At 47.8% G+C, this 12,018-nt stretch overlaps 3 protein-coding genes across 3 annotated transcripts; all 3 read left to right on the top strand.

Moving 5' to 3' along the window:
- Positions 1–2,561: 2,561 nt before the first annotated feature.
- On the top strand, positions 2,562–3,590 carry FOXG_15999 (uncharacterized protein; the record flags this gene model as incomplete). Its single annotated transcript, XM_018396085.1, has 1 exon — positions 2,562–3,590. One exon carries the CDS (start codon positions 2,562–2,564, stop codon positions 3,588–3,590), a length of 1,029 nt encoding a protein of 342 aa, XP_018256352.1.
- A 4,773-nt stretch (positions 3,591–8,363) lies between these two features.
- On the top strand, positions 8,364–8,723 carry FOXG_16000 (uncharacterized protein; the record flags this gene model as incomplete). Its single annotated transcript, XM_018396086.1, has 2 exons — positions 8,364–8,462; positions 8,604–8,723. The coding sequence occupies 2 exons, from the start codon at positions 8,364–8,366 to the stop codon at positions 8,721–8,723; spliced, it is 219 nt and encodes a 72-aa protein (XP_018256353.1).
- An 816-nt stretch (positions 8,724–9,539) lies between these two features.
- On the top strand, positions 9,540–10,684 carry FOXG_22185 (uncharacterized protein; the record flags this gene model as incomplete). Its single annotated transcript, XM_018402583.1, has 2 exons — positions 9,540–10,069; positions 10,138–10,684. 2 exons carry the CDS (start codon positions 9,540–9,542, stop codon positions 10,163–10,165), a joined length of 558 nt encoding a protein of 185 aa, XP_018256354.1. The 3' UTR covers positions 10,166–10,684.
- Between the last annotated feature and the right edge of the window lie 1,334 nt (positions 10,685–12,018).

A 12,018-nucleotide genomic window follows, 5' to 3' on the forward strand; every position in this document is an offset into this window, starting at 1 on the left:
TCTTCTGGCTTGTCAGAGTCCCGGTCGGCACGCTCGGGGTCGATTCGCGGCCAGGCTCCGTAAGCTTCAGCTTGTAATTCGATCTCTTGAATCCATGGAATCCAGTTATCGGGGCCGCGCAGGATTGTACGGGCTGTCGTGCTCGAGGAGCTTCGCTCATAGATTGTCATGCTTGATGATCATTGAAAGGGATATAGAGAGAGGTAATTGGTTCTGTTACAGGATAAGATAAAATATGTGTGTGTAATAGGGCAGTGGAAGTTACTAGGACTTGCACCTACCCGGGCTCATAACTGTGGCACGCACAGCAGAGGGGCACATAAGAGAGGGTTAAAAGAGCCTTGATTCTATCATAGGAGGGGGCCAGCAGAGCTCCTTATATACAGATGGAGCATCAGATCCTTGTCAGGGAAGCTAAACCGATCAGGGCTACCCTACTTTTGACAATTAGTACCTCGCTGGTACTGCTGTGATGACAGGGATAAGGTGGGGCGGGGTACGCCTTGGAGGCTTGTGAGCTCTCAGGAGATAAGTATTTTGCATATGACCCAAGACGCAAACAGTGAACCGATGCGTTTCAAGCATCCTACCAACCGATGGCAGCCCGCCTGATCTTGATCAACATACCTATGGCTTCGGTCTTTGGAGCTCGATTTATCCGTGGGAGAAGAGTGATAGACATATCTTGGAGAGTATGTCGAACCAGGGTCAACACTAAGCGTTGCGAATGTCGGACGACGATTAGACTTGTTATCATTACACCCATCTAAATCTACTACTACTATACAAATGTCCACGATACTTATGCTAGAAGAATTTACCTATACTATGGGTTTGTTATTAGGAAAAGAACGGCTCTATTTGGAGGTCATCCGTTATGGCTTCTTTCTCGCCTATTGGATAGAGACCACTCCCTGTCGAAGTCTCCCGGAAACCCATCCATGAGATATGCGCCCGGAAGATCATCGAGTTGTCCATACCCAGACAGGACAGTGTCAATACGCTTGCAGAATGCTACGCATAAACCATCTGTCCCGTGGTGTGATTTAAGTGTGATGACAGAACTTTAAATTTCCGGACTGTTCACAGACATTTCTAATTTGTTGTACAGACATGATTTGCATGAATGCACGCGCGGTACGCTGGCTTCAAAAGATGTCGGCATCTGGGAGACTACAGAAACATAACCGTGCAAGTGCTGACATGCTTTTCACCAAGTTCATTAACTGTACTTCATTTCTAACGAGTTCTACTCTACTGTCATCAAAAATACACGAAAATCGGGCATTGGTCGAGCACAGGATCTTGATCGGACCCTTGAACTAATCGCGCGAGTGGGGTTCCCGAGCTACAAGCAACAGGGGCGCTGGGATCACAGCTTGAAACATGTAACTTTTGACTCTGGGCCAATCTGTTTGTTTCTTGAAAGTTAAACCCAACGCGACCCATTCCTGGGGTATTGACGAATGCCGTGAAGCAGGGGGTTGGGCTTCCACGTGCAAGACGGCTGGGCGTCAACGTGACTGTGCCGTCACTGAAGAGTTTCTACCTGTTCGCCTGGTTTTCTCTTCAAACTCTAAAATGCGGTCCCCCATGTCGTGGTGGAACGATGGCACCTGCAACCTCCTTTTTTTTAATGACATTCGCAGCTGCCAGGTTGGCAGTGATATATCAAATAGCAAATGCCATAACTTGATAGCTCACATCTTATTATTGAGCAAGGACGTAAGCAAACTTTATATAAAGTAATTCTGATGGCGCATGCTTGACGTTTCCGCCGTTTAGGAGTTGTCTTCCTATCTAGGTTGGCGCGGACGTCGATAGCGTGCCCCAGCTAAACCTTTACCAGCCTAAGGGATGGATACCGTGTCCGTGTCATCGGTAAAGGGGGGATCTCACTGCCGGCACCCCCCATGTCTAGTATGAGGTTTTCTAAATTCATTTCACTGGCCGAGTTCCCCTCCCTTCCATTCAACTAATAACCTTGTTTCAAGCCACAAGTTGTGAAAAAGCTGTCGGAATTCCGGAAATGAGAAAAGGGACGGGGCATCTTTGACGTTCAGAGGTGTTGTGAGCTAGGGATGACCGGTGGGTTGACAAAACGTCTAGCTTGAATCATGTCCCGACTTACGGTTGAGTTGGTTTTTGGTTCTAGCGGAAATACCCTTGTAATCTGCAACGAGTGTCATTGGCCGCTACTGGACTGATGACGACGATCATCAGGATTAGTAAACCCCAGCTGTGAGGTAGTCTATAATACAAGAAACCTGAAGAATGACGCGCTATAATACCAAGATCAACCACAATAGCGTAACGATCCAGGTTGAAGCTCTATCCTCCCTTTTCTTTCCTTATTCACATCTACTTAGGTTTCAATGCCCAGACCTGTCAACCCTAACCACAGACACACCAAGCGCACTCACCATGCAACTGTAACTTGACTTTTGTCCAGTGTCCCCCCCCCCCTTTTTTTTTTTTCCATTTATTTTCCTTTTCTCTTCTCTACCTATCCCTCCCTCTTGCCATGACCGTCGGAGATCCGTCGGCAGCTCAGCTCAATCATGGCGACTGGGTCTGGGGAAACGGGTCCCATTTCCGTGTCATTGCCCATCAACATGACCATCGCCGGCTTCTTCGCCATCGCATGCTATAACTGCGTCGAGATCCTCATATCCCTCCTCAGTCAATTCAAGCGTTACGATGGCCTTTATTTCTGGAGCATCGTCACGGCGGCGCTGGGCATTATCCTCCATTCGATCGTAGTCTTCCTACGCTACTATAGCTTGGGCCCGAATTTCCTCCTCTGCGTCTTTACGTGTATCGGTTGGTATGGGATGGTCACTGGTCAATCTGTCGTGCTCTATTCCCGTCTACATCTTATCGTCGAGGACAAGTCAAAGACGCGCTGGGTTCTGTATATGATCATCCTCAACTTCTTTATCCTCCACGTCCCCGTTTCGATCCTGTTCCTTGGTAGCAACACCAAAGAGTCGGGCCGCTTTCTTGGCGCTTTTAACATCTACGAGCGCATCCAACTCGCAGGTTTCTGCATACAAGAAACCATCATTTCGGGTCTCTACATCTGGGAGACAGCCCGCGGGCTCAAGCCTATCTTCGCCGTCAGAAAAGCCATGGAGCGCAAGATTATCCGATACCTCATCATCGTCAACATCCTCGTTATCCTCCTCGACATCAGCCTCATTGTCACGCAGTACATGAGCCTCTTTATTATCCAAACAACTTACAAGCCCGTGGTCTACAGCATCAAACTCAAAATGGAATTCGTCATCCTCAACAAATTGTTATTGCTCGTGCAGCATCGCGATTGCAGTTGCAGGCACATCATGGGCGAACTCGAAAATACAGCCCTAGATCCTTCACAGCCCGAATGTCAATTGATTGAACGAAACTCTTCTACGAGAACAGGGAGCGATGTTCCTATTCAGATGCACCACATGCAAAAATACCATACCGATGCGTCAGCGCTCCGGACAATTCAATTCTGGGCAATTCAATTCAATTCAATCAATTTCATTTCAATTCGATTCAATTCAGACCTAATTCAATTCAATTACGGGCGACCGAAGTGAATTGAATCGAATTGAATAGATCCGCTATTAGTAAGGTACCCACCTATCTAGTTAGGGCAAGTGCTTATGAGAATCTAGGCTATAAATAGCTTAGCTCATCATCGTGTAAGAAATGAGCCAGAAGTCTGGTACTCGCGCCGGTCGTCTGTACGAACATGGGCTGATCTTGGCAGTACCCACCTACCGGTAAGCAAAAAAAACATTTCCGCATACAAAATGCAATTTTTTAACCAGATGTAGGAAATCCAACCAAAATAACAAGAGTGAAATAACATTCGAATTCCGTTTTAGAATTAAGTGGATCTTGGTATTTTCGCGGTATTCTAACTTCACGCCCTGCCTGCCTGCGTACCACAGTTAATTCTTCCTCCTCCGAATTTGGCCTCTCATCTTCTTCCATCCCTCCCGCCTCGATCACATCCTCAACAGCATCTGCCCTTTCAACTGCTTTGTTTGGCTCAGAAATAGCGTTACCAGCCACTAGAGCTTCGGCCAATGTCATGAACCTTTGTTAGGATTCAGTATCGCCTTCCTCTTCTTGCCTCTGCGCAACCGGCCAACTTCCTCCTCCAGACTGGCTATTCTGGTGCCGAGGGAGGCGATCTTTGTCTCTTGAGCTTCAAACCCTCTCGATATCACAGAATAACGTCTTTTTATTGATGGGCTCTTGTTCTTCCCCAGATCTCTGATGTGGCGGCTGGTCGTTGGCGTATGATCAGAGTCGACTTGCCCGTCTCTGTGGCCGTCTGGCCCGGGCGTTGTTTCTCTCTTGTCTGGCTGGATCTCAGGATGCATGAGCGCTTTCCGTCGTGAAATCGGCCAGTTTTCCGTCACTCTCCTGCCTGAGAGGATGTTTTTCTTCGTCATACCCACTGCTCTGGCTTTGGCATAGGCCTTGATGAAGTTGACCTTGTCCACGGGCGCAGAATCGGTCAGGCTGGTGAGTTTCTGCAGTTCTTTTCGATATGCAGCCTTGGATGCGTTGAAAACACCATTATCCAGTGGCTGTAGGCCATGAGAGCAATGTGCAGGCAGGTAACAGCAATACACGTTGTTCAAAAAACACGTGGCCATCCACTCATCCTGGATTTTCAGTCAGCGGTATTTCTGATCGAGAACAGGTAGACACCCACAGATACATGGCTCCCATGGCCATCTAATATGATGAGCCTTGCATCAGACTCATCTGCTGGTTGCGTTTGGGGCAGATAAACCTGTTTGAGCCACTCGACCGCGATATGGTGGTCTGTCCAGCCGTTATCGGACGTGATATAATACCAGTCGACGATCTTGTTAAACTCATCGATAAACCACTGCTTCAGAAGTTCTTTGCCCTTGAAGATAATTCCCGGGTTTAGAAGACGGCCATCTGCAGTGACGGCTTCGATAAAACTAGTCCAAGTGCGGGACTGCGAGCCTTTGAGGAAGGCCTTCCTTCTGGGATCGCTACTGCCAATTACCAAGGAATCTAAACCTAGATTTGCAATTTATTAGTAAGTCTTGTATCAGAAGTAGTCAGTACTCACCAAATCCAGCCATGATACCGCCCTCGTCAACATTAACCGTGTTCTCAGGCTTGATCCAGCCATATTCGCTCTCCCGGATATTAAAGTACCAATTGACGGCCACTGGGGTAAAAGAATTGAACCTTGCAGCTTCCTGGCGTTTTCCTACCTTCTTATAGATCTCTGGATGGCGTTTAATAAACCTGACTAGCCAGTGTACACCGATAGGCCTTTCCTGGCCCTGCTGTCTCAACAGGGCAGCTACGGTGACACGAACTTGACTGTGGGAAGGAGTATAGCCCAAGGCCTCTTGTCGAAGTATCCATGCAACTAATCTAGCCTCTTGGGATTTGTATAACAGCTGGGCAGGTTGGGTGACCTCGGACTTTGACGGTAGGCCTCTTAATCGGTCAGACAGAGTGGTTTGGGGCATTCCATGCTTCTGGGCGGCCCGGTGCTGCAAGAGGTGATTATCTGTAACATCCAGTATAGCTTCAATGACATCATTCTCTGTATAAGACTATTGAGGCATTTTCAAGGCGATTAAAGGAAGCTGCTATAGATAAAAGTTTGATGAAATTTTGGGGAGGCTGGGTGATGAAGGAGACATTTTGAGAAAATTTACATTAGTGCCATGCGACCAAACTGCTTGTGTAAAATACAAATGAACATTCCAATATGAAACAGCATGAAACTCTCAGTAAGACACAATCTGTTCCGTGTAAATAACTTTAATTTTGGCCAAGCACTGTGCAAGTGAAGTTAGACATTTTGTATGGGGAATTCTTTTTTTCGCTGAACGGTAGGTGGGTATGACCGGCAGGTGGGTACTGCATGGTAGCTCGACCCGACTTTGTAGCACATTCGGTACCATTTTGGTATCTTCTACTAGCCTGCGTCGGGGCCCTGGGTCTATTCCAGGATGCCTTTTGGCAAGATGAGTGGCAACTTCTCTAGCCAAGCAAGCATGTTGGCACTTCTGACAAACAAGAATCCGATACTCAGACAGATGCATAAACGGGTATATAGGGTTGGAAGGGCCGAGCTCCGTCATAGGCTTGAGTGCCATGGTCTGAGGGATACTTCTTAAGAGCTAAAAAAATCATAAATTGTTGGCTAGATCTGACATTCGTCGTGATAGACCCTGATGGACAGGAGTCAAAACTCGACGCGCTGCTGTTAAAGTGTTGTCCTGCCTGAACGTGTAACCAAGCACCAATCAGAAATCCAAGTCAACCCCCTGGAAAGTGGGGTAAATTAAATCAATTGTACAACAATTGATTTTGGACTGTAGGACTAGGACAAATCGAAAGTGTGACTCGATGCCAGCGCCGGGCCGAACGGCTGCTTGACATAGTCGACAGATCAGTATCTGATAGTCCTGATTGAGCTGTACAATATCCTCCATTGCTGCTCGATATCACCTCTTTGATCTTGGTGATAGAATATGAAGAGATGAGTAGTCTTGTTGTCTTTCTCGATTGATTAAAGTCCCCTTTCCTCTATGTTATACTAACCCCAAGCTGACGCTAGCTAACCCCAAATGTGGAGCTGGGGTAATTTTCAGCCAATTAGCTATACGACTTCGACCAAAGCGATATGAACCAAATTTCTACATCATGTAACCCCGTTTTGGTGGGCGATTTGATTCAAATCGCCTCTGAATGGTACCTAGGGTTCCTGATGTCTTATGTGTCTCTGGATCAACGGGGAGATAGAGGGGGTGGTGGCTGGAGGCGGATTTTCGGCAGACTTCAGAGGAAAATCCCAACACCCTCGTCCAGGGTGGCGATCAATTCAATCTGAGGCGTTGATTGAGTTGAAGCAGGGGTGGCACGGTGCGTTTCATGGGACGTGCACGCTCGCACGGTTCACTAGTTGATCTTTCGTCCACCAGATGTGTGATTAAATTGAATTGAATTGAATTGATCGCCAGCCTGCCCTCGTCAGAACGGGGCTACGAGGACCCTGGGTCACGGGATTCCGGTTCGAGAGAAGACGGTGAGGCCACTCTTTGGACAAGGCGCCGCTTCTTACGAGGCGCCCCCGCATCACCTCACAGCCATCTATGGCTGCCCCTGGGAGAGTTGTTCGACTATACTGTCCGCGGAGTCAGGGGTATGAGGCGGTCGAAGCCGCCGCTAGGGAATGATGGAGCAGCAGACTCTGAGATCGATGCTAAGGACGAGCAAGTCAGGGCAAAGCTTTTGGAATGAGCTTGTTGGTGTCAGACATTACGTGTATTCGGTTCATTGATGTGAATTGGTGTATTCATGTTGTGTTCTGTTAAACTCTGCCCCTTTAGGGCGTCGCCATTTTGGCGCGTAATCTGAAGCATCCCTGCTTGCACGTGATACCCTAGCACTTATTCAACAGCATCCCCCACAGGGAGCCCATCGTTACTGACGGGGCCAGAGCGACGGGACACATGTCAGGGGTCTCAACGTCACATTGTGGAAGTTGGCTGTTCAGCCCTCCAGCCGCTTACTACCAGTATTACTAGTCAGTCGCTCGGCATCTGATGAAGCCATTAGACGCCACAGACGCCTCGCATGCCACTAGGCTCCATGGAAGTTCCCGCACGATAATTGACATTGCTCGTATCTACAGAGGATGGAAATACAATGACCTTGTACAAAGACAAAAAAAAAAGATTATCAATTGTTGATTCGCCAAAACAGCAACAAACAAGAAACGGCACAGTAGAGTATAACCAAGCTGTGAGATGGATTGTCTCCTTCCGCTTCGCGGTGAGCTTTCGCAGCGGATCTGATTTGCGCGTGCTGGGATCCCGAGGGCACGCGTCCTTAAACTCTAAACTGCGCTAGAGCGAGCGAGAATCCTCCTGATCCGTTATTAGTGGAGACACGCAGAGGGTTCTGAGCTAACCGGACAGGGCTAGACTCGGATGACCGCTGAGAGAACGAGACAAAGATGGATTCAGTACCAACCGGCAGGGAAAAATTATAGAAGAGTAACATGACCCCATCCATTCCGACCCATTAGCTCGATAAGTTTGACTCGACGACGTCGGAACCGCGAATATAATTCCTGTAGCAAATCGAACAGCGAAGGCCTAACTACCGACATTTCTTTCTTTTCCATTTCTCACTTTCTTTCTTTCTTTTATTTTTCACTCTCGTTACAACAAATGGCTTACGCAACGGACAATGGGCACGACCCAAGTTCAACGAGACGTAGTGGCGGGTCCACCGACTCCCTAGTTCTGCAGTCATCAGCCATGACAAGGCCCGTTGCGCAAACCTTGATGTCGGCACTCACCGTCGCCTCCTCGCTGAACTATGCCTCGAGCGTGTCTAGCGACAGCCAAAACCAAAACCAGAGCGGGAGTATCCCTGGCACACCCGTAAGCGTCCGCTCACGTTGCTCGGGCGGATGGGACCGGCAAACGCTTTCCCCGGCAGCGGCTGCAAGGGCCGGAGTTGATGATGTGGGAATTCCCTGAGCCAAATTGCGATTCGATGGCGTTTTGACTGTTGAGAAATAGCCTACAATTGAAGACCATGCCGTTGATCAGCCAAGCAGTCTTCGGCCCAAGGAGGATCTAGATGACTCTTCTGATTCTTCAGCTGAATACATGACGAGTTATCGGCCTTTGGAACGGTAAGACTTACCCATTATGCTGCTAGTAGTTCAGAATCACTTCATTACCGGGGAATATCACCTACCATATTGGTAGATTGGCTGATTGGTTCATCTGTTTGCTCATGCTGACTTGGCAAAGTAGTTCCACTCGGGCCAGCGGGTCACGCTCCAAACTTTTCTTTCAATCTTTCGTCAAGAAGTTCAACAAATCCTCTGTTCGTCCGTCTCCCGGTTCTGAGAAGCCATTGGCATCCGAGAATTAATTAAACAATTTACAGGTTACGGCTTGCTGCCAAACAGCCAGGTATGTTCCCGTCTCACCCGTCAATCATACTCTTCGATAGCACGTATCTTAATTACTCGTGTGCTAATGTGCTTTCGTTTTAGCAAGAGCAAGCCAGAAATGGTATGGATTGAGGCCCCGGGCGCGCCACCCCCTCGCTACTCTTTAGCTTGTGTGCTTGCTGACAGATTGCGCCAGTCATTCAGCACACCGTCATCATCGATGTCTTCGAAGGGCAGCTTCATTTAGCACCTATCTCATCAAAGCCGAGGCGGGTCCTTGATGTCGGCACTGGCCCTGGAGCATGGGCATTGGTAAGTTCTTATCATTGAACGAATGTAATGATTTGCATCTTTTATTAACATTTGCCATTTTGCCGTATTTAGGAATTTGGCAAGTCTTTTCCCCGCTCATTTCCTTCTGTGCCATTGCCATTGAAGCTAACAATCGTGGCGTTGGTTGATAGCCCAAAAACATCCTTACTGTTCCGTTCTAGGCGTGGACATTAATCCGGTCCAGCCGCCTTATACCAGATCTAACTGTAGCTTTATGACAATGGATATTACGCATGATTGGGACTTCACCGGCGGCGGTAACTTCGATTTTATTCACATTCGACAACTTGGCGATATTCAGGATAAGAAGAAGTTAATCCAATCGACTTTCGACAACCTGAAGCCTGGAGGATGGGTCGAATTTACGGAATGGATCGCAATTCTACAGTCACCAAATCATTCATTAGACGGCACCGCATTCCGCAAATGGAATGATCTGCTAGAGCAAGGAATGCGCAGTTTTGGTACAACGTTATACTACCCGAATAAGTTCAAGCCATTATTACAGGAAACAGGCTTTAAGCATATCGTTGAGACCAGAAACGGCGCGCCGACAAATGCGTGCTATCCTGGGAAAAAGTTGCAGCACATAGGCCATCTAATGACGCAGAACTGGCTGCTTGTTCTTGAGCCATTAACAATGCCTGTTTTTACGCGAGCGTTAGGCTGGTCTCCAGATCAAGTCAAGTCATTTCTGGTTGATGTGCGGAAAGAGATTGGTAACACACAATACCATTCCTTCATGACGCTGTGAGTACCATCCGCCCCCTCCGTCTGAGAACTTATCAAAAACTCCTATGCTTACAATTGCGATCCAGAATAACTATTTGCGCCCAAAAGCCGTAAAATAGTTCATCCACGTCGTCAAAGTGGACCTCAGCCTCCGCATCCGAATCTTCTCTTCCCACGATAAAGTAGGTCCTCCGTTTGACCAGACGCACGTTGAACACGACCCGCAAGGTTGCCTTCTCGAAAAGGTCACTTGCGAAGCTGGCCCTAATGTAATCAATAACCAGCGGCACATGGTTCGTGATACTTGGCACATGGGGAGCCCTGTCCCGTTTCCAAGGATGGATCGGGTTCTCTTGTATGCAGTGACATCCATGGAACGTCTAGGTCATAATGTTTTTCTAGTTCTTATGCCAGGGAGTTTTTGATAATTGAGATGATATCAAGAAAACTATGGGGTCTGGTTCATAGACCCTTTAATGGGACTGAATGTTATGTTTTTGGTGTTATATGGCTTTTTTTTTTGGGCACGTATGCTGTGAGGAACTCGGGCGCAGATGGAAATCTAGGGTCGCCCTCCTACTCTTCACTGAAAAGTGTTACTCTTGAAGCACTTTTCCACAAAAAGGGCCTCAGAAGAGATGAATAAAGCTGTGCTAAGATTATCGGGAGGGATAATGATCTCCAGAAAGCAAAGAGTGTAACGTACATGATAAGCAAGTGTCTCAGGCAAGCGAGTGTCAACAAACATCGATCCACAAGATGTAAATCGTCACAAAAACACAACGAACCTCTAAATCAATTGAAACTAATTGCTATACTCTTCCTCAGACACTGAAACAACTATCTGACATGTTCTTGCGTTATGCCCCATCTTGCCGCATGCTCCACAATGCTTTTCCTTTGCTTGCACCGACCTTTCCTGACTACCACTTCTCAACGATTCTTCCGCTGCCTGCCCGTCAACATTCATCTGATCAATCGCTTGCCTTCCCTCCTCTACTGTCATCACCCCTCTCTTCTGCAGTCTGGTTTTTTTTCATATGAGCAGCCTGCTGCCTATGAGATCAACAGATTGAACACAAGTATAAGAGACTAACCTTCGTCGTTCCTTAGATATGGGGGGAATAATACAATCGACACACTGATCTTTTTATCTCAGTCTGCATTCGTGTATCAGTGCTAGGTTGACATGTGGAATGGATATAATGTACTTGATAAGCGAGTGAGGCAGATAGGCGAATGAGGCACTTGGCCACACCCTCGCTACTCTCTACCCTGCGAAATCAACCGCAAGACTCTAAATCGGCTCAAATCAATTGGAACCGTGTTCTTGAGACACTACTACTTCTATCTGGCATCTTCGTGCGTTATGCCCTGCCTTGCCGTAGACGTCACACCGCCGTTCCTTCGTTTCTGGCCTCCGCTTCCGACGACCATTGCGACGACTTTCTTCTTCTAACTGCACATCTACCTCGTTCTGGCCTTGAGAATCCTGTCCCTGGCCTAGAGTGAGGTTCTCACTTCTCGGAGACGTTTCGTCTTGGCGCGCCGGCGTCGACTAAGCGTCTCATTCTGTTGGAGATCACAAGCGTGAGGCGACCAAGGCGGTGGCAAGGTGTGGAAGAAGGAGGAACATTCTACAAGAGATTGTGCCTGTACATAAACAGTGGTTCCCCTGCTGCACTGTTAGGATGAAAAAAGCGATAAGCATCTTCTCACTTCAACAATATTATGCCTACGATCATCCCCTCCGCCACGACACTTGGCAGGCACTTTGTTGGGCCTTCCTTCTTGATGTGGCCCTTACTAATAGCTATATTGCTCAACTACGCGGGGCCCAGCCAAATTGGAAGAGGTATATGACTCAAGGGGAGTGGCGAGAGTGCATTTACAACGCCTTATTCAACACATATCATGAAGAAAGTCAGTCAAGGAAGAGGTATCGCGCAGGGGACGAATCCGACCCT

Source organism: Fusarium oxysporum, genomic scaffold (genome assembly GCF_000149955.1).
Source record: "Fusarium oxysporum f. sp. lycopersici 4287 supercont2.30 genomic scaffold, whole genome shotgun sequence".
Lineage (NCBI taxonomy): Eukaryota > Fungi > Ascomycota > Sordariomycetes > Hypocreales > Nectriaceae > Fusarium > Fusarium oxysporum.